Genomic DNA, 19,849 nt, shown 5'->3' with positions numbered 1-19,849 from the left:
TCCATAGTGTCGAACTGCAACCTATTCAGTGTCTCGACCCACATCGGTGTTAGCAGTCACGGTACCTGTGCAGAAAACTGCAGCACACCTCAATTCAGACTTCATTCTCAGGATCGGTGACTTCCCGGCAGTCATATATTATCCACTAATCAGAAAAAGATGGAATACCGGTATATCCCAGAAGAAGATTAGGAATCACCTTGGAGTTTGGAGACCCCAGCTTGAGGCTTGACCTCGTTACTAATAATATTACAGTAGAGGGTATTATCCCATATATATTTATGTCTTTTTGACTGTTCTTTGAGTCATCTATAAATAAATTTGCGGTGAATAAACAATGGAGATATGGAGTTCACTGAGCTGCCGAAGATGCCAGTAGATGAGACCAGGAGACCAAGGAAGATGTCCTGATGAAGAAGTTTGTTGACTTTGAAACATGTTGACAATAAACTGTACAGAAATCTCCTTGGTCTCGGGGTTTCATCTAATGGTAGCTTCGGCAGCACAGTGAACCCCATCGCTTCATTGTTTCTTCTCCTCAGATTAACTTGCAGCTCTGCAGCAGCCAGCATTTCCAAGCTGTTTGGCTTGTTGTGTTTTACATGACTCCATCAGGTGAGCAATTCCCAGTCCCCTGATTTCCAGCTTTTCTTCGAATAGATAAATTTGTAGCATACTTCTGTTTACCAATGGTATAGCTAGCCAAAATCAAATAGGAAATATTATTCCGCCATGTTTAATTAAAGACCGAACATAAAGGTACCAATAATTTTTAAAAGATTTTTTGTATTATATGGTCTCCAAAGTGCCGCTGATTGGTGGTGGGAGTGGGGAGGAGGCCGAGTTTTTAGACCTCTATCAATCGCACAAACAATGCTCTGAGATGTGCAGCTCCAGTGGGAGCATTCAGTATATGGACTCAATAGAGGATTTATGGGTCTTTAAACCTCTCTGTGAGAGCGGTGCATGGATGTATAGACTTACTTTAGAGTGCTGTGCAGATGGGGAATAAATCCTCGGACACCCCACCGATCAGTAGCATATTGCAGTTCATATAATAAATAACAAATTTTTTGCAAATAATATTTTTTAAATATAATTCCTTCTCAAATATAGATTCACTAAAAGTTAATTAAAATCAAAACGCTGTCCTTACTTGTAATAGAATAGGATCAATCCCTTTAATCTTTGGAACAGGCACTGGAGGAAGAATCAGCATCTTCAGCCTTCATTGTATAGAAAGAGCCAAAGTTAATATATGCTACTTAATAGATTTTATAAGAAATTATTTCCTATAAATTGTTCCAAAGTCAAATCGACAAAAGAAAGGAGCACAGTGCAAAAATGTTTAACAGGAACCTCATCAACAGTGGGGCACATAAGGTATAATACTAGTGTCTTATGTCACAGAGGGGGGGCTTTGGGACCTCCTCACACATCAAGAACCTCACGCAATGTCACCGCCTATCCCTCTGCCTACCCTCAATATGTCAGTCTGCTGTATGTAATGAACATGGTGCCATTCAGCAAAACAATTTTGCTAGAATTCTGATGTAAACTGCTTGAAAAAGCTGAAAAATCTTGGCGCAGCTCAAAGCTGTGCTAAAATGTTGTGAACTTTTGGCGTTTTCACCAAAATGAGAGGAGTTGGGGTGGGACGGGGCCACAGCGGGGGCATGACACCAAAGCTCCACTAATTCATGATGAACAGCGGCGTTCCTTATGCCAAAAATCTTACTCCAGTCAGTGACTAGAGTAAGATTTCTGGCGAGGCAGACGTAGGTGCTCGTCAGATGCTCCTGATTCATTAAGAGGTGGGCACCTCTTAATGTATTACGGGCATCTGACTCGTACACACTCCGAATTTTCTCGCAGGTCTTGATGAATCGGGGCCTATGTATTGGCCTTTACATTGTGGAAGCTCTTATTAAGTCAGTTAAAAAAACAACAACATAAAATTACCTTTTCTTTTTACAGAACAAAATAAAAGCCAAGACCATCAGGACTGCAAATATTCCAATGATAAGAAAAAGGGGCCATGGAAATTCTGGATCTGTAAGAAAAACACAACATTATAGAAGCTATGATTTGATTTCATTTATGGCATTTCTTTATGTGAACTGTTCCCGAGACTGGAAAGCCCTGCAGATTATGCCAGCACTGTGCAAAGGTTATTATTATTTCCTTTTGACCATGTGGATCGTCCAGTTTTGATGGATGACACATGCTTTTGGCGGATACATACCTATAGATGCTTTAGCAGGAACCAATAACTCATCGCTGAACTCTCCAAAGTTCTCATTCCCTTTTTGTCGGCATCGGACTCTGATCAGATACTCCTTCCCTATTTTCAGGCCATAGACGGGTGAATTTGTGGTTGTCACAACATCATACTGAAACACACAAACCATGGAGTAATCACCAGGCTGCTCTTATTTGCGTTTACTCATATAAGATGTACTGCAACATAAATGTCAGGGGTCCACATGCTGCGGCCTGGGTGCCACGTGATGCCACTTTGTGCGGCCTCCAATGCCATTCCATGCCACCTCCAAAGTCATTCTGTGCCACCCCAATACTAATCTGTGCAGCCCCCAATATCATTTTGTGTGGCCGCAACCATCTTGGACTTCTTGTATTCAGAAACTCTCATAAAATATGGGAAAGCTGCTCTCATTATACGGCCATCTTAATCTCTATTATAATAATAAATTTTATTTTTATAGCGCTGACATATTCCGCAGCACTTTACATTTCAGAGGGGATTTGTACAGACAATAGACATTACAGCATAACAATAATTACATAGATCATAACAGATACCAAGAAGAGTGAGGGCCCTGCTCGCAAGCTTACAGTCTATGAGGAAAGAGGTAGACACGAAAGGTGGGTGGTAACAGTTGCCCTGATTGTATGGACCAGCCATAATGTTAAGTGTGTAACAGTACAGACACAGAGGGCTAATGGATGCATAAAGCATGTGGGAACATGATGCGGGAAATCTGGTTATGGTAAAAACTTAAGCACTTGAGAAAAAAAAGAAGTCAAGATGACAAGAGCAGAAGCCCCTCTTTGTCTACAGTAGTAGAAGTTCTGGAAATCAACCCCCACTTATTAGATTATGACATTTATAGCACTTTAGATATATGTCTCGAATCAGAATACCCATTGAAATCTTATGTGGCCTTAGGGGGAACAATCACAAAATTTGGTAGTCGTACCAAAATTGGTCGGGAAGCTCTGATTTCTATGGACCTGCCCCCCCACACCAATACGAGTACTCATAAAAAAAATGGCTTCCGGTGGAATCACTTACTGTACGTAGGAAGGCACTCCTAAACATCTAATTCTAGAGACGATGGTGATCGTGTCTCAATGACCAGAGTTAGAAAGGACTCAGGGTAAATGAGCATTTCCATCGCGGACACCATATGAGAATACTAGTAGCTGAGAGCACAAAGGAACGTGCACAATTTATGGGAACATATATGAATACTGGATAATCTGTGCAGACCGTCTACAGTATCACAGGAAAGTCCTTATGAAAGCTTCCTCAGCATGCCAGGTTAGCTGGCAGGTCTTCTATAATGGTCACCTCATGAAACAAAAGGGCTACAGAGATAAAGTCCATCTCCATCTGAGGACTCGGTGAAGATGTGGAGTGTTCTACAGGCAAGAAATGGATGTTTGTACAAACAGATCTCTCTCCCTCTTGGTGGGACTGAGTAACCTGGCATTGTGTGCTTACACATTGAAGTCAAGTGGTGCCTGGTCTTATTCCACTTTTCCTGTGGAACTGTCCCGCACTTTTGCCAGCTAATTGCGGCTGATCCATTGGACCTGGTTGGGCACCCCTCTCGATATAATGGTTAGTGTCATCAATTACAGAATGGTGGTCTGAATATTGTGAACCCATGATCTCCAATTCCAGCTAAAGGGGGTGTCCCATAAACAATATGTATCACTTAGCTGCAGAATAGATAATAAACGTATTGGGGCGGAGGGTCTTCATGCTAAATGTATGATCTCTGGTGCCAAGATTTCCCTTGAGAACAAGGGTTTGGGAGCGCTGTCCTCATGATTTTATGAGGCCCCAGTGGACTGACCTGCAGGTGATCATACATTTATCATCTACCCTCCTTGAATGACAGGCTCTGTGTTGGGTGACTTCAGGCAAAGGAGCAGTCAGACAAGCGTGATACATTTATCACCTATCCTGAGAAATATGTACGTGCTGTTGCCCCTCGGAGTGGTTTCCTGAATAGTGACGCTCCTGGACAATCGCTGGTATGACTATTGGTCTTCACCTGTAACTATTTCAGATTTCTTGCATACAAGCACCTATCCTATCACGGCTTAGGCATATAGTTTTCATATGAAGGACTCATTTATACGTAAGCCTTATTGCAGAGATATCCTCCCCCTAGAGGTTTTACATTCTAGATACTATGGCCAATACTTTTTCTCTAAGAAAGTTACGCCCATGAGGGCCATGGATGTGCATGCGAAACACAGAGGAATGGAAAATAACTATAGTGCAGTGAGAATTTTAATAAACTAAAGTTTCCACGTGCCAGAAAGTGTATGGTGGCAAGCAGAAGTCCTGAATCTCTGTACTACGCAGCCACGGGGACTCCATGTGCCTCGGTACAGCTATGTTCATGATGCCCTTTTGAGCCTTTGAACCATTCCATAATACAGACAATTACATGAAACTTTACTTATAGGTATCCTCACCGTAAAATGCACACAGACAAGAGCCAATTCTTACCGACTTCCACTGGGTTTCATTGATCACTTTTAGTTGGATCTCGTATTCCAGTGTTATCCATCCACTTTTGACATCTGCCGACGCTGGAGGGTCCCACCTTAGCTCAATATCCATGCGTAATCGGGTGGCACTGATGTTGAGAAGGGTCCAGTTCAGTGCAATTGGAGGGTCCGGTCTCACTGACAAAACACAATGGAAGTTCGCATAAGTATTCTGCAGAGCATTCCCGACAGATGGCAGCAACTCCTGTCACTTGCATTTATCAAGGCATTTCTGATTGGTGATTTTTGCCAGATATTGCATTAAATTTTACAGTTTCAGTACAAATAAAACAAGAAAAAGTAAAAAAAAAAAAATCACACCACTCCTGTTTTTTTTTTATTGCAGTGATGGGTGGTGCTTCTAATCTAAGCTCCCTGTCCCCGGTCTTATACTCACCAGCCCCCGTCTTCACCTTTTATCACCGCCGCTCCGGTCGGTCTCCAGTGGGTTGTGACCTGATGGATCGCTCCAGCATTTACTGCGCGAGCAGCAGGTCACTTTTCGATGCCAGTCTATGGCTCTCATAGACTTATACTGAGAACTTGTGACCATTACTTTTGATCAGTCACAAGTTACAGTCACAAGATGGCAGGGCGAGACGAGAGCGGCTCTGGGAAGAGCTGAAGACAGCGGATATTAAGTATAATGTCAAGACATTACTAGCACCACTACAGCGCTGCGATAAAAAAAACACTGGAGTGGTGCTTTAAATATAAATAGGCTCAAAATTTATGACACTTTCTTATTTGAAGGGGGGCTATAAGGGAATCTGTCAGTAGGATTTCACCTTTCCCATTTCCTATCTATTTACATGGGCTAGAAGCTAGCAGCCTTAAAAATCTTAATTTGTGGGTTGTTCAGCGAATAGTTTTTATGAAGTGATGTGAGGTCAGTCTTCTAGACAGTTTTTACCCTATACAAATATAGATGAAGTTAGGACCCTTCTAATAAGTCACAGTAACTGCTTTTACAAAAAAAAAAGAAATTAAAGGGAATCTGTGAGCAGGATTTCACCCTCCCACACAGTATCTATAGGTGCATGTAGCTCTTTAACCCCTTCATGACCAGAGGTATTTTCGGTTTTGCCCGTTTCCGTTTTTTTTTTTTGCTCCCCTTCTTCTCAGAGCCATAACTTTTTTATTTTTCCATCAATATGGCCGTATGAGGGCTTTTTTTTTTTTTGCCGGTCGAGTTGTAACTTTTCAATGACACCATTGGTTTTACCATGCTGTGTACTAGAAAATGGGAAAAAAATTCCAAGTACAGTGAAATTGCAAAAGAAAATGCAATCCCACACTTGTTTTTTGTTTGGCTTTTTACTAGGTTCTCGAAATGTTAAAACTGACCTGCCATTATGATTCTCCAGGTCATTACCAGTTCATAGACATCAAACATGTCTAGGTTCTTTTGAGTATAAGTGGTGAAAAAAATTCCAAACTTTGCTAAAAAAAAATATAAAAATTGTGCCATTTTACGAGACTCATAACGTCTCCATTTTTCATTATCTCAGGTTGGGTGAGAGCTTATTTTTTGCGTGCCGAGCTGACATTTTTAATGATACCATTTTGGTGCAGACACGATCTTTTGATCGCCCATTATTGCATTTTAATGCAATGTCTTGGCGACCAAATAAACGTAATTCTGGAGGTTTGACTTTTTTTCTCGCTATGCCGTTTAGCGATCAGGTTAATCCTTTTTTTTATTGATAAATTGGGCGATTCTGAACGCGGCGATACCAAATATGTGTATGTTTGATTTTTTTAATTGTTTTATTTATTTTTTTAAACTTTTGCCATGCTTCAATAGCCTCCATAGGAGACTAGAAGCTGCCACACCCGATCGGCTACATACAGGCGATGATCATATCGCCTCCATGTAGTAGAATTACTCACTTGCTATGAGCGCCGTCCACTGGGTGGCGCTCACAGCAAGCCAACAGTGAAAACCATAGAGATCTCCAGGAGACCTCAGGTTGTCATGCCAACCCACCGGTGACCCATGATCACGAGACGGGGGTCACTGTGTGGGCGGATTTCCAGCCCGATGGCCGGAAGCACGCGTAAAATGCTGCTGTCAGAGTTTGACAGCGGCATTTAACGGGTTAATAGCAACGGGTGGATTACTATTCCAAAACAGCTGACATGTCCCGGGAAAGATGTGGGCTCACCGCCGGAGCCCACATCAAAGGGAGGGTGTCTGACGTGGGCGTACTATTATGCCCAACATCAGAAAGGGGTTAAAAGACAAGTCCAGCAATACCTTTACATGGCCAGTCCGTTCTGTAGAATTTATATTCAAATGAGCTGAAGGACTATGGTAGATCTGAATCCTCTGTCACTCCAGCTCTATTCCCCACTCAGCTCTGCCTTGTCTGGCTTTTCAGACGGCTCCTTTGCCTGAAGTCTCACAGCATAGAGGAAAAATATATATTTGTACCGTGTTAGTCAATAGATAGATAAATATTAAAATTTGAGAGCCCTCAGTGGCTGATACATTTTAATGGCTATGTTACACTCGTGATTGTGGAACCACTGTGCCACGGTCCGGGGAGAGCATGGAGGGGCGTAACTAAGTGACCAACTGTTTCTTCACTAGAGCCCCTGATGGTGTGGTTATACTTGATCCCAGATGGACATCAGGTGCTACTTCAGGACCCAGAGACGCAGCAGCTGACCATGAAAGAAGCAGGGAACTAGGACCGGTCAGGAACTGGTTAACAGGAGGACGTATGGCTGTTTAGACCGAACAGGATCAGGATCAGGACTGTACAGCTGGTGGACCAAACAACTTCTGGATCAGAAACAGACAGGATAGGTTTAGGAACACTGGGTGGACATTGGTAAGGGATCACAGGTGCAGGTTCAGACTGGACAGATGAGGATAGCGGTATAGGTGCGGACAAGGCGGATCAAGCTTAGGACTGAGTAGCGTCTGGATGTACTTAGGAATAGGTTACAACAGGACGCAAAGGATCAAGTTGAGACAGGATGGACAAGGGACATCAAGCTCAGGACTGGGTAGTGGCATGACAAACTCAGAAACAGGTTACAGCAAGACGGAAATGATCAAGTTGAGACAGGACCGACAGGATCAGGTTCAGGGATCATAGGTACAGGGACCTTACAACTAGGTAGCAGGACACACACTGATAACTAAAGTTGCTTAGGAACCTCCCAATAGGGGAGGGTGTCTGAGATATCACGCTTACCCCAGCTATTGGCTGGGGAAGTTTTCAAAAGTCTGTGCAATACAGGCAAGGAGTTCCTGGGAGGAAACAGATGCTGCGGGAGAGCGGACAATTAAGTGAACACGCCAGAGTCTCTGCTGGTAAAAGGAATGTGGGTTCATGCAGGGGCGCCATCTCTGTTCTAACAGGGTAACTGAAAAGATGGTAACAAGTAGCAAGCATTCCAGACTACTGATGAAGAGACCTGAGTAGTCTTGAAAACTTGCTATTTGTTACCATCTTTTCAGTTAGCCATTAACAGGTATCAACCACTGAGGAATCTCAAATTTCAATATTTTACACAGCAGAAATAGTGCTGGAGTGACAGAGGCTTCAGATCTACCATAGTCCTTCAGCATCATTTGCATATCCATTCATACACTGATTTCTCAGTAATGGAAGAACGGACTGACCATGTAAAGGTATCGCTGAACTTGTCTTTGAAAGAGCTGCATGTGCATATAGTTTGGAGTGTGAAATCCTGCAGACAGATTCCCTTTATTTTTTTTAGGTTTCTTGCAATGGAAGTTACTGTGACCTGTTAGAAAGTTCCCATCTTCATCTGTATTTGTACAGTATACAAAGCATCTCTCTAGAAGACTGACCTCCAGTCACTCCATAAACACTTCCCAGTCAACACCCAAGAACTACGAAGCTTAAGGCTACTTGTTTAGTTTAATTTATATAGTAGATGTCTTGGCTGAAGCTTTGGACTGTGTGACACGGACATATTTTGGCTTCTGGATACAAAGAGAAATGTTTGCATTTATTGAGAACAGACAAGAGATGGGGAAAATAAATGAGAAAGGAAACAAAAAGTAAAGAAGAAATAATTGTTTATACATTAATGCTCACCGATATCATCGACAGCGAAGGAATATTCATCGAAGGTGATATCTTCACTGACAAGGCGGACCACGTATCCCACCCATACAGACGTGTGCTCTTTACTGAAGAAGCAGCTATTTTCTCCGGCAGACACGTTGTCAGGACATTCGGTCCAATTTATGCCACTGAACACGAGAAAAAGAAGATACAAGAGTCATAAACTATCATTTTACTAGTGATACCATAAGTGACCTGGGAGCCTGTCAGTTCTCCTCACTTGTCTGTTTTAGTAAATGCCCCATGAAATAAAAAACCTGGAGCTTTTCTTGGAGCGCTAGTTTGTAATTTCTCCTGGAACCGTATGCGTACATTGACAACTGGGCGTTACCAGTTAGGGATGACTCACAAACCTGCCTGAAATGGCCCAATCAGTGTTATCTAGGGCAGGCTGAGTATGGACAGTGGACGCGCCCCTTTAACAAGGAGACTGGAAAAGCCAAATTGGTAAAGGAGGTTTCCACTGCTAACAGATTCCCTTTCACTTCTTACTTCCCAGGTTCTTTTAACCTTTGTATGTTTTTTCTCCTTCTATGTGGATTTAAAGGGAATCTGTCAGCACATCTGAGCGATCAGACCTAATAGGACTGTTTTCAGCAGTCTATAACCTGTATCACCTATTAATATGGGCATACAGGTTATAGACTGCTGAAAATAGTCCGACCTCTGTCTCATGGATGATGCCTTGTTCTGTAAAAATCAGCTTTTATCGCTTACAATTCCTCTTCATTAGCCTATCTTTCTCCTCCCACATCATCACGGTGTCCTTGTGATGTTAGGTGCATGGCCGGAGATCCCGCGCCTGCGCAATCCGACTATGGTCGCTCCTCTGCACTGTTTCTTCTATGGGCATTGGCTTCACTTTTGTTCTGTGCAGGTGCCGGAGATTCACTGTAACGTCCGCACCCGGTGATCTCCGGCGCTCAATGGCATCATCCATGAGGTATACAAGGATAGCTAGTTTCAGCTGTCTATAACCTGTATCCCCATATTAATAAGTCAGATCCCTCAAATGTGGTGACAGATTCCCGGTATAAGAATACTACTAATTTGTAACTATATCAATGGAATGTACCTTTATTTTTCAGAATCATTACAGAAACTTTTTTTTTTTTTTTTTTAAGATAAATTCAGAGCCGCCCTGCAAGCACAATCTGATTTATTTCAATCTGAGCCTTTTATACCACAGTGGATCTCCATAACAGCTTCACTGGTTTCATTGATATAATTACAAAATGAAATTGCTTTATCTTCAAATTTAGTGGTGTAAAGATATGGACATCTTTGAGAGCATTTTTTTTAACCTAATCGCATGCATTTTTTAATTGAAAAAATTTTTTTTTGGCGCTTGTGTTTCATTTAAAATTTTGGGACTGTTTGGCTTCTACAGCCTTTATGTATCACAGTACATAGTAGACTGCAGGATGAGTTAACCTTTAAATCCGTCAACCAATGATGGAGTTTGTATCCCCTATCTCTCTTAGTTGATTTATGGCTAAATAAACGTTTGTAACCAAATATCAGCATAGATGAGTTCAAAAGAAGACAGATAAAACTGCAGTTAAATGAGGTGATTGAAGGATTCTCTCTTAACTCATTTTGCAGTCTGCTAGGTATTGTGATACACAAAGGCTGTAGAAATCAAGCAGCTAACAATTTTGTATGAAAACATGTTGCATAATAATTTTTAGCCAACAACGAATGGATTTAAGAAGCGCTCCTCCTCCCATCAAAATGTTTACCCTCTTAATATATTGCAGTCATATTATACAGCACTGTGTACTTACAATTGCTCATTTTGCCTTTCTACCCAGATAATTCTTCTCTTTTCCATTAGGTCTATGACATCACGTGATTAAAAACTGACTAGCTGAATCCTTCTAAGCTCTATGTAGAAACAGGAGGTCACTTTTAACTAAATGAGTCATCTCTGCAAAAGTTCCTGGCAACGGGGAGGGGGGAGCAGCTGGGTCAGGAGTCGAAGAGGGGAATGATAAATGCAGGGACAAGAGACTTCCTGTTTCTGCATAGAGCAGAGAAAAGAGAAGAATTATCTGGGTACAAATGTTAAATGAGCAATTGTAAGTACACAGTGCTGTATAATATATTGACTGCAATATATTAAAAGGATACAAATTTTGATGGGAGGAGGAGGAGGAGGAGTGCATCTTTAAGTAAAATCACCCCAAACATGTCCTTTGTGTGCTAAATTTTAAATATCTAAAAATGGATAAATATCCTAAAAAAATAGTTAAAATCAGCGTACGATCTCTTGTACTGCAGTCTCAGTGAGCCAGATAAGTTATAGAATTTTCCATAAGTCCAATAGCATGTGAATGTCTCCTGCTGTGGCGAGCGGCACTGCGTGATAGTGGGCCATCCAGAAGGATCTATAAAAAAAAACGGAAAAACAATATAAAAACTAATAAATTAAAATAATGATTTCATTTATTTTCAATATAGTAATGTGGTCTCCTTGTGGAATGCAGCTATTCAACAAACACAATCTCCAGACTAGGATGTTAAACCAAACAATAATGGGGCCCGCTCGCGCTACACCAGTCTTGATATGATAGAGTACAAGGCACTGAATTCATGTGCACGCCCCTCAATGAATTTGGCGCATCCTAATAAATGGTGTGTGCCTCTGTCCCGGAGATGCTACTACAATCACCAAACGTGAAAGTGGCCAATGCCGGGCAATTGTATGCCAGATTAATATGAATCATCTAGCCATCCATGGTCAGACTGTCCCACTATGGTTTCAGAACATTCTCTAGGAAACTCGGGCTTGACACATTGTCCAGCAGAAGACAACTCCATTTGTAACTGACTTTGGAGCAAGCCATATTGGTTGATTTACTAATTATCTATTAGACCGTATTGATCTTATGTCAGTTGGCTGTGCACGGATTGCTTAAAGAGATTTTCCCAAAAAGGCAAGAATAGGGGATATCTTGATCATAGCAGCTTCAAGGGCTAGGACTCCAAGTGATCCTAAAAATGGGGCTGTACCAATCTTAAATGGAGTTTAAGTGTGCATGCTCGACCTTCACTCCATTCATTGTCCATGGGACACCAAGATATAGCCGAGCACTTTACTTGGCTTTATCAGTTCCATAGACAATGAATACAGCAGATGCGCGCATGCTCGACCTCCGCTCCATTCATTGTCCATGAGAATGCCAGATTTAGCCGAGCACTTTACTTGGCTTTCTTTGTCAGTTCCATAGACAATAACTACAGCAGAGACCGCCCATGCACACCTCTTCTCCATTTAATACCGGTCTCTACAGAACCCCATTCTTGTCACTCCAGAAATCAATTCTCAGGATCAGCACGTTATCCCCTATTCTGTATATTTTGGGAATACTCCTCTAAAAAAAAGCAGCCTAAAGTGTAGCTATCAACGGGGACAACCACCATCGATATCTCGTATGTGCTAACATCCAAAATGTTGCCAGGACCATGCAGTGTAACAGACTGCAATAAGGACAAGCTTGGCAAAAATATGCCAAAAAATGGGCATGTGGCCATTCTGGAGGCATTCCTCGGCACTTCTGGATCCAAATGTCCCAATTTTTTTTTGTTACAAACACTGGTATGTGCGGATATAGGTAAACAAAATAAATTAGCAGCAACCAGTATGTACTGTACACATACTTTTATCAAACATCAATGGAACATTTTTTTCATGTAGCTATTACCACACTAGTCCAACAAAACTGCAAGTATTGAGTATTTTTACAGCTATAGAAGAAATATTACATGTTTTTTTCATGTCCTTCTGTACAGGCACTCTGGTGTTGACAGCAGATGAGATTCTGGGGACGGAGGTGGTGTGCACTACAAAAAAAGGAAATCTTCTTGTTAACGCTATAGAGCTTCTTTGATCTAAATATCTTTTCATATTTCAATCCTTATTTCCTCTTTGAAGGTAGCTCACTGCTGTTAAGCCATATTCACAGCGGACAGGTCACTGCCTCCATCAAAATCAACATATTCTTCTACAGTGTCCTGTGCCACTCTGAAATTTTTGTCCCACTGTTTTCCTTTTATGCTAAGGCATATCTAACTTGTCCGCCTCTTATCGCATTATAGCTCTGCCCTTAATTCATATAGCCCTGACCTAATACTCAGGCGGTCACTACCTTCTACAAGATTAGCTGTCTCCTTCTGCTGTGAACTATATCATAATCTGAACTCCGTCAAAAACTTTCCAATCTTGTATACTATTTTTTCAGCAATTTTTCAATTAAAGGGGACCTTTCACCAGTTTGAACATGTTAAACTGGCCACACAACGGAATAGTGGCTGCAGAGCTGAATAAAATGTAGTTTTTATTCTTTCATTTCTCCTGTTTGTTGCGTAGATATTAGCTTGTAAAATGTATCTCATCATTTCTGATAAGTCCAAGGGTGTGTTGCCAGAAATTTGTCTCTGGGGGGGCGGCTTTTTCCCCTGCAAGATGTTAACCAATCATAAACACGAGACATAATGCAGGGGTAAAAAAGAGCACACAAAAGGTGAGAGGAACAAACTTTCTCCTTTGTGAGCCCTGTTACGATAAACACTGCCTTCATCCTTGATTTCTGCATCTGGAAAACAGAAGAGCCGAGTGTGATTACAGTCCCTCCAGATTTCATCTCAGCACAGTCAGCGTGGGTGGGTAGCAGAACACAACAGAACCGACTGTGATTACAAACACCTTTAACTTTCATCTCACAGCAGTCAGTGTGGGGGAAGGGAGTAAAACAGTTGACAGCACTGTGAGAGGAGAGCTGCAGCTGCAATCAGTGTTTGTAATCACACTCAGCTCTGCTGTGATCTATACAGTAGCTGCAGTGATCAGGGCGGTCATCACATCTCACAAAGAAAGTTCTTCTAAACTCCTAGGTAAGTGTTCTTTTTTCCACTACATGATGCCTCCTGCTTATGATTGGCCAACCTCATGCAAGGGAAGAAGTACACCCCCTCAGAAACAAATCTCTAGTTCAGCCCCCTTAGACTTATCATAAATTATAACCTAAACTTTAGGAGCTAATATCTCCACAATGAAGAGAAGAAATAAAAAAAAATAAAAACTGTTTCACTCAGCTCTGCAGCCACTTTTACATGATGTGTCCAGTTTACAATGCCCAAACTGGTGAAACATCTTCTTTAAGGTCTACAGCAAATTATTTTGAAGCCTATACACACATCAAATGTTTGGTGGATAATTGACTATACTTTTAATTTTTTTTTAAGCAGCATGCCATGAAAATGGCATTTTATTTTCTGTCCGAAATAGCCCAAAAGAAAGAAGTTTTAAATCTTATTAAAAAAAATAAATCAATAAAAATGCTTATAAGAACATTTGAAAGTTGTGCTTTTTCTTACAAACCTTTTAAAATGCTGAAAAATAGTGTATGTAAGAATGGTCCTTAACTAAACAAATGTTAGTTTTCGACAACAAACATAAATCTTGAAAAAACGAGACATTGATACATAAAAAAAAATTATAGAAAAAGTTGCAACAAACCTGGACTCTTTTCAGTACAGATCAGCAATGCACATTTTAAGGGAGCCTTAAAACGCATCAGTGATTTTTTCACTATCAGGGCAGATTTCATATTCCACCCTAACAGCAGTGTGATTTTCATGGAAAAAGCAGCTATTTTCTCCGGTAGACACACAGGAAAGGAAGATAATCAACCATGTGTCAAGATGATGATAGGTATTAGATAGATGACAGCTCAATGGGCTCATCAGGAAAAGATCAATGGCTGCCAAGCAACTCTGACACCACTTACCATGGGCGCATGAAATCCAGCGTAATTAAGGAGTGTTACCACGGCCTACTACTAGTTTAACAGCTTTATTGGTCTTGTCTCTCAGTCCCATTTTCATTATATTTAGCACGTACGTCAAGAAAGCTAGTGCACCCCTTCACTACGACAGATCCCACAAGGAACAGAAAATTCAGGTGCACGGGATACCACAACGACAACTCCTGTGGGCGCCATATTTGTCACTGTATTGTTAGTTTTGTGTCCCAAAAATGGCTGTTTCCCAAAGCCATGGCTCATAATATTAAAATATATTATTTTCTAGCTACATGCACTTTAATAAGATTCACACTTATCACTCACCTTTTGATTCCAGAGCTGACACAAACACTGGGATCACAAGTTCCTCGCTGAATTCCCCAAACTTCTCATTCCCATGCAGTCTGCACCGGACTCGTAGCAAATACTCTTTTTCAGCCTTCAGACCATACACTTTTAAATAGGTGGTGGTCACTACATCGTACTGCAAGAAACAATTGCATTTATAGAAAAATAGCAGTCATCGCCACTTTCTCATCATTTTGCGTTGAAGCATATAGGCAGCATGGTGATGTCTGCCCTGTGGTGGTGCGTGGTCACAGACTTAAGTGTCCACTCCGGTCACTGTGTGACCTAGTTGTTCAGAACAAGTATTTTTCATGTTTCATTTGACTTTTTGCAAGTGAACAGACAACAGAATTTTCAATGCAAATTGGGAACGAGCGAGGAAGGTCAATAGAATATAAAGTCTACGCATCACAAATAAAACCATTTGCAACACTACGGCTCTAATTCCGTACCACGACCAACAAGCTCAACAACAAATTTTTAACAGGAAACTTCTTACTAATATCATCTCTGATCCTTCATAATTGTTTATCCAGGAAATAAACCTGGAGAACAAACATTGAAACAAAGTCCTAGTACATACAGTATAAAGGGCTCATACTCACTTGTAAGAGACTTGCACGATTCTCGCGCGAGTCTCTCGCATGGAAACCTGGCACTGCCGCCGACACTGGGACCGGAGTGTGCGGCTGCATAAAAAGACATGTAGCCGCACGCTCCGGCCCGAGTGCCGGCGGCAGTGCCAGGTTTCATGCGTGAGACTCACACATGCGTAAGTATGAGCCCTAAGGGTAAGTTCACACATTGCATATTTGATGCGGATCTTGCTGCATATTTTTCTGCAGACTAGCTGAGCATTTAAAGGATACAGTGCATCCTAGCCTCCTCTACCAGCGGTCCGTCCCAAGTGACTACTACAGTCCCAGCTCCCACGTCCCCTTACTGCATCCTGGTCTCCTGTGTCAGCGGTCTGTCTCGTGACTACTAGAGCCCAAGTCGTTATGTTCGCTTAGTGCATCCTGGCCTCCAGTGCCAACACCTGTCCCATGTGATCACTACAGCCCCAACCCCTACGTCCCCTTAGTGCATCCTGGCCCCGAGTGCCAACATCTGTCCCATGTGATCACTACAGCCCCAACCCCTACGTCCCCTTAGTGCATCCTGGCCCCCAGTGCCAACACCTGTCCCATGTGATTACTACAGCCCCAGCCCTGACATCCCCTTAGTGCATCCTGGCCTCTTGTGCCAACGGTCCATCCCATGTGATCACTACAGCCCCAGCCCGTACATCCCCTTAGTGCATCCTGGCCTCTTGTGCCAACGGTCCATCCCATGTGACCACTACAGCCCCAACCCCTATGTCCCCTTAGTGCATCCTAGCCTCCAGTGCCAGCGATCCATCCCATGTGACCACTATAGCCCCAGCCGCTACATCCCTTTAATGCATCCTAGTCTCCTGTGCCAGCGGTCCATCCCATGTGACCACCAGAGCCCATGCTATGCCGTACCCTTAGTGCATCCTGGCCTCCAGTAACAGTGGTCCATCCCATGTGACCACTACAGCCCATGCCGTTACGTCCCCTTAGTGCATCCTGGCCTCCAGTGCCAGAAGTCCATCCCATGTGACCACTACAGCCCCTGATTGACCGTATCTGTTGCACTGGGTGAAAAATCTGTAAGGGAAGCTGCGAAGTGCAGAGACTGACATGGAAACCCAAGTGGCACAAAAAGAAATCCCTGATATTGGTATTTGCTCTCTTATTTTTGTGAAATAATGAAAGCACCACTCCATTTCGTCACTAATCTACATTCCCTGCCTTCAGTGTTGTACCTACCAGCTTTCACCCTGTTCTTTAATCGGTGCCACTCCAGTCGTCTTCTGCTGGTTGTGACCTGCCGGATGGCTCCAGTGTTTGCTGGGTGATCTGGAAGTCACTACTCAGTGTAAGTCTATGACCGTCAGAACAAGCCTCTCATAGATTTACACTGAGAGCTTCTTAATGTTACCTCTGACTTCCAGTCAGTCAGAAGTTGTGGTCACAAAATGGCAGATCGACACTGGGAAGAGCTGAAGACGGAGGCTGGCGAGTATAATACTCGGTCAGGTAACTTATATAAGCAGCACCACTTCAGTGCTGAAATAAAAAAAAACTCTGGAGTGGTGCTGCACTGAATTTGGACAAATTACTACTGATAGCTTGTGATCATTACCAGATCCTTTTATCAAAAGACATGTTCTATAGTGAACATCCTTTCAATTACCGTAACTAACTACTGAAATGAATTTTTCTATCTCATAAAGTAAGGGTCTGACCTTTGGGAACCTTAATGATTCTGAGAATGAAGGCGTTGCACCCCTTAATTTTTCCTAACGGTTCAGATCTAGAGGTCAGACTCCCATCTATGCTAAAGCATGTTGGAAGCTGTTATATCTGTATTTTTGGGACTATTCCCTTCTGAATAAATAAAACAGGAAACTTTTCTCGGGTACGATGACATTTCATCCCTTACCGAGTTCCACTGCTGTTCCGTTGCCGCTTTCATTTGCACCTCATATTCCAGGAATAACATCAGAGCGGATGAAGGTGGCGGCTCCCATGTTACGTGGATGTCCAGCAGTGAATTATTTCCGCTCCCACCGATGTTCTGAAGAGACCAGCTCAGAGACACCGGGGGATCTGGTTCCACTAAAAAATACAAAACCAGAGTACGTAAAATCAGAACTGTAAAGGAGCACAGAAGACACTTAAGAGGAGTGTAATAATGGACTCTCGTAGCCAGCTTGCGCCTTTGTAGCATGGCGGCATGGGGTACTAACGCTGTATTTTACTTATTCAACACATTGTAAGAACACACTGTTCTTCAGTTTTGGAAAATTTCCAGACCAAACTGAAAAAGAACAGAAGTGACTTGTTTTTATAACACTCACCGAGCTTTAGGATCAAAGACACTTGTGGTTTACTGGAATCCTAATCCTTGCATAACGCGTGCCGCATATCCTCAGTAGTTCTCTGCCACCCCGATACATACCCCCCTCCTCTAATTATAGTCCCATTTATAATTTGGATAGTCACACATCTACTGCTTCTTTTTCTGCCATGTGCAGTGTTGTCTTGTAGACCTTTGGTGAATCAGAATGAATATATGCAGATGTGTTAACTACCACTATTCAAAGTAGTTATTAATGTAGTTTTTAAAGGGTTAACCGGTTAAATAGCTCATTGTCAAATTTCTGGTTCCTCCATTCTGGACCTATTTCTATCAGCCAGTGAGGAAGAACTGCTATAAAAAAAACACTTCTTGTGTAATACTTCATTTCCCCAGTGGTGGCGCTGTAGAGAAATTAAATACTTCTCCCAGAAAGTAGGTGATCACTATGATCGCCTTAGCTCCAAGGCCAAAAGAGGATAATTGCAAAGTGGAAAACTTGTTTAAGGAATTGCTTATAAGTTGCTTGAAATGACTTTCAAAGCTTTTCAGAAGCTATATAAAATAAAATAGTAAACCGGTCATTGATTCTAAATCTTATAACACACAATGAATGGAAAGTAAAGTATTTAGAATATCTTTGGTAAAATATGTAAAGGTAAATCATTGGAGGGGATGCAGGATTGAGAATTTGGTGATTTAAGGGATAAACTTGGATGGTAAAAACTGTATATTTACTATATGTACCAACCTCTTAGGTTAAAGGAAATCTGTCAGCAGGTTTTGTTATGTATACTGAGGGCAGCAGGCGGTAGGGGCTGAGACACTGATTTCAATGATGTGTCATTTATTAGGCTGTGTGCTGTTGTTTCCATATAATGAGCATTATCTGCAGATTATCACTGTCGGACTAACTGCCCTCATGCATCCTGGTTCAACCATGTCACATTACTGATTAGCAGTTTACTGTCAATATACAATGTACACAATGCTGTGGTGTGAGTGGGGGCAGCTTTCTGAGCTCTGCAACATTTAAAAAGTACGGCTGCACCCAGTAAACTAAGTGATATATTGCTGGAATCAGGGTCTCTTTCTTTACATTATACTGCTCACAGATAAGGTTTCAAAAGCTTGGTGACAGATTCCCATCAAAGGCTAATTTGGCAGAAATTTTCCAACCCATAACCTTTTCTGACATAGCAAAGTTTGCAAAATCAAAATTAGCAACAGTTAGAGCTCGTGGCTGATCTTGATCTTGCGCATTGTTGGAATCCCAACAAATTAGACATTTATTACATATTAGATGTGTGCCCGATGCTATCGCATCGGGAGGGCAGTAACATCACGATGGGGGGCAGCTTTGTGGTGTTGGGGGTGGCGGCCCACCCACTTCTGTGCAGTCACAACCGGCAGGAGAGACGGTGTTTTGCGGCCTGTTCTGGAGATGGTGTGTGGCGCCACCAGAGGGTGGCCGCACCCAATCTCCAGCACAGGCCTCAAGCCGCAGTCTTTCCTGCCGGCTGTGACTGCATGGAGGTGGGTGGGCAGGCAGCAGCAGGATCCGGCGCGTGTAGTCAGGCGGTGGGTCCTGGCGGGGGTCCGGGGGCGGCATCCCTCTCATTACGCCACCCTCATTACACCCTCTCATTATACCCCTCTCACAGCCAGCAGCAAAGACGGTGTTTTGCGGCCTGTACTGGAGATGGTGTGCGGCGCCACCAGAGGGTGGCGGCACCCAATCTCCAGCACAGGCCTCAAGCCGCAGTCTTTCCTGCCGTCTGTGACTGCACGGAGGTAGGTGGGTAGGCAGCGGTGGGATCCGGCGCGTGTAGTCAGGCAGTG

General features: G+C 42.6%; 1 protein-coding gene across 4 annotated transcripts in view; it reads right to left on the bottom strand.

The window, feature by feature from the left end:
- Nucleotides 1–19,849, bottom strand: part of GHR (growth hormone receptor) — a 489,978-nt gene that overhangs the window by 2,698 nt on the left and 467,431 nt on the right. For all 4 annotated transcript variants that reach the window (XM_073584315.1, XM_073584318.1, XM_073584314.1 and 1 more), the window contains 9 exons: nt 17,591–17,766; nt 15,056–15,215; nt 12,693–12,770; nt 11,191–11,314; nt 8,895–9,052; nt 4,772–4,950; nt 2,246–2,393; nt 1,963–2,053; nt 1,157–1,226 (listed from right to left, as the gene is read on the bottom strand). In XM_073584315.1, the coding sequence (XP_073440416.1) occupies nt 1,157–1,226; nt 1,963–2,053; nt 2,246–2,393; nt 4,772–4,950; nt 8,895–9,052; nt 11,191–11,314; nt 12,693–12,770; nt 15,056–15,215; nt 17,591–17,766 (1,184 nt within the window). The remainder of the gene's footprint in view (nt 1–1,156; nt 1,227–1,962; nt 2,054–2,245; nt 2,394–4,771; nt 4,951–8,894; nt 9,053–11,190; nt 11,315–12,692; nt 12,771–15,055; nt 15,216–17,590; nt 17,767–19,849) is intronic.

This window comes from Dendrobates tinctorius, unplaced genomic scaffold (assembly GCF_039654945.1).
Source record: "Dendrobates tinctorius isolate UK_male_01 unplaced genomic scaffold, ASM3965494v1 ptg000083l, whole genome shotgun sequence".
Classification (NCBI taxonomy): Eukaryota; Metazoa; Chordata; class Amphibia; order Anura; family Dendrobatidae; genus Dendrobates; species Dendrobates tinctorius.
The sequence above is the reverse complement of the archived record's forward strand: the minus strand, read 5'-3'. Positions and strand labels throughout refer to the sequence as shown.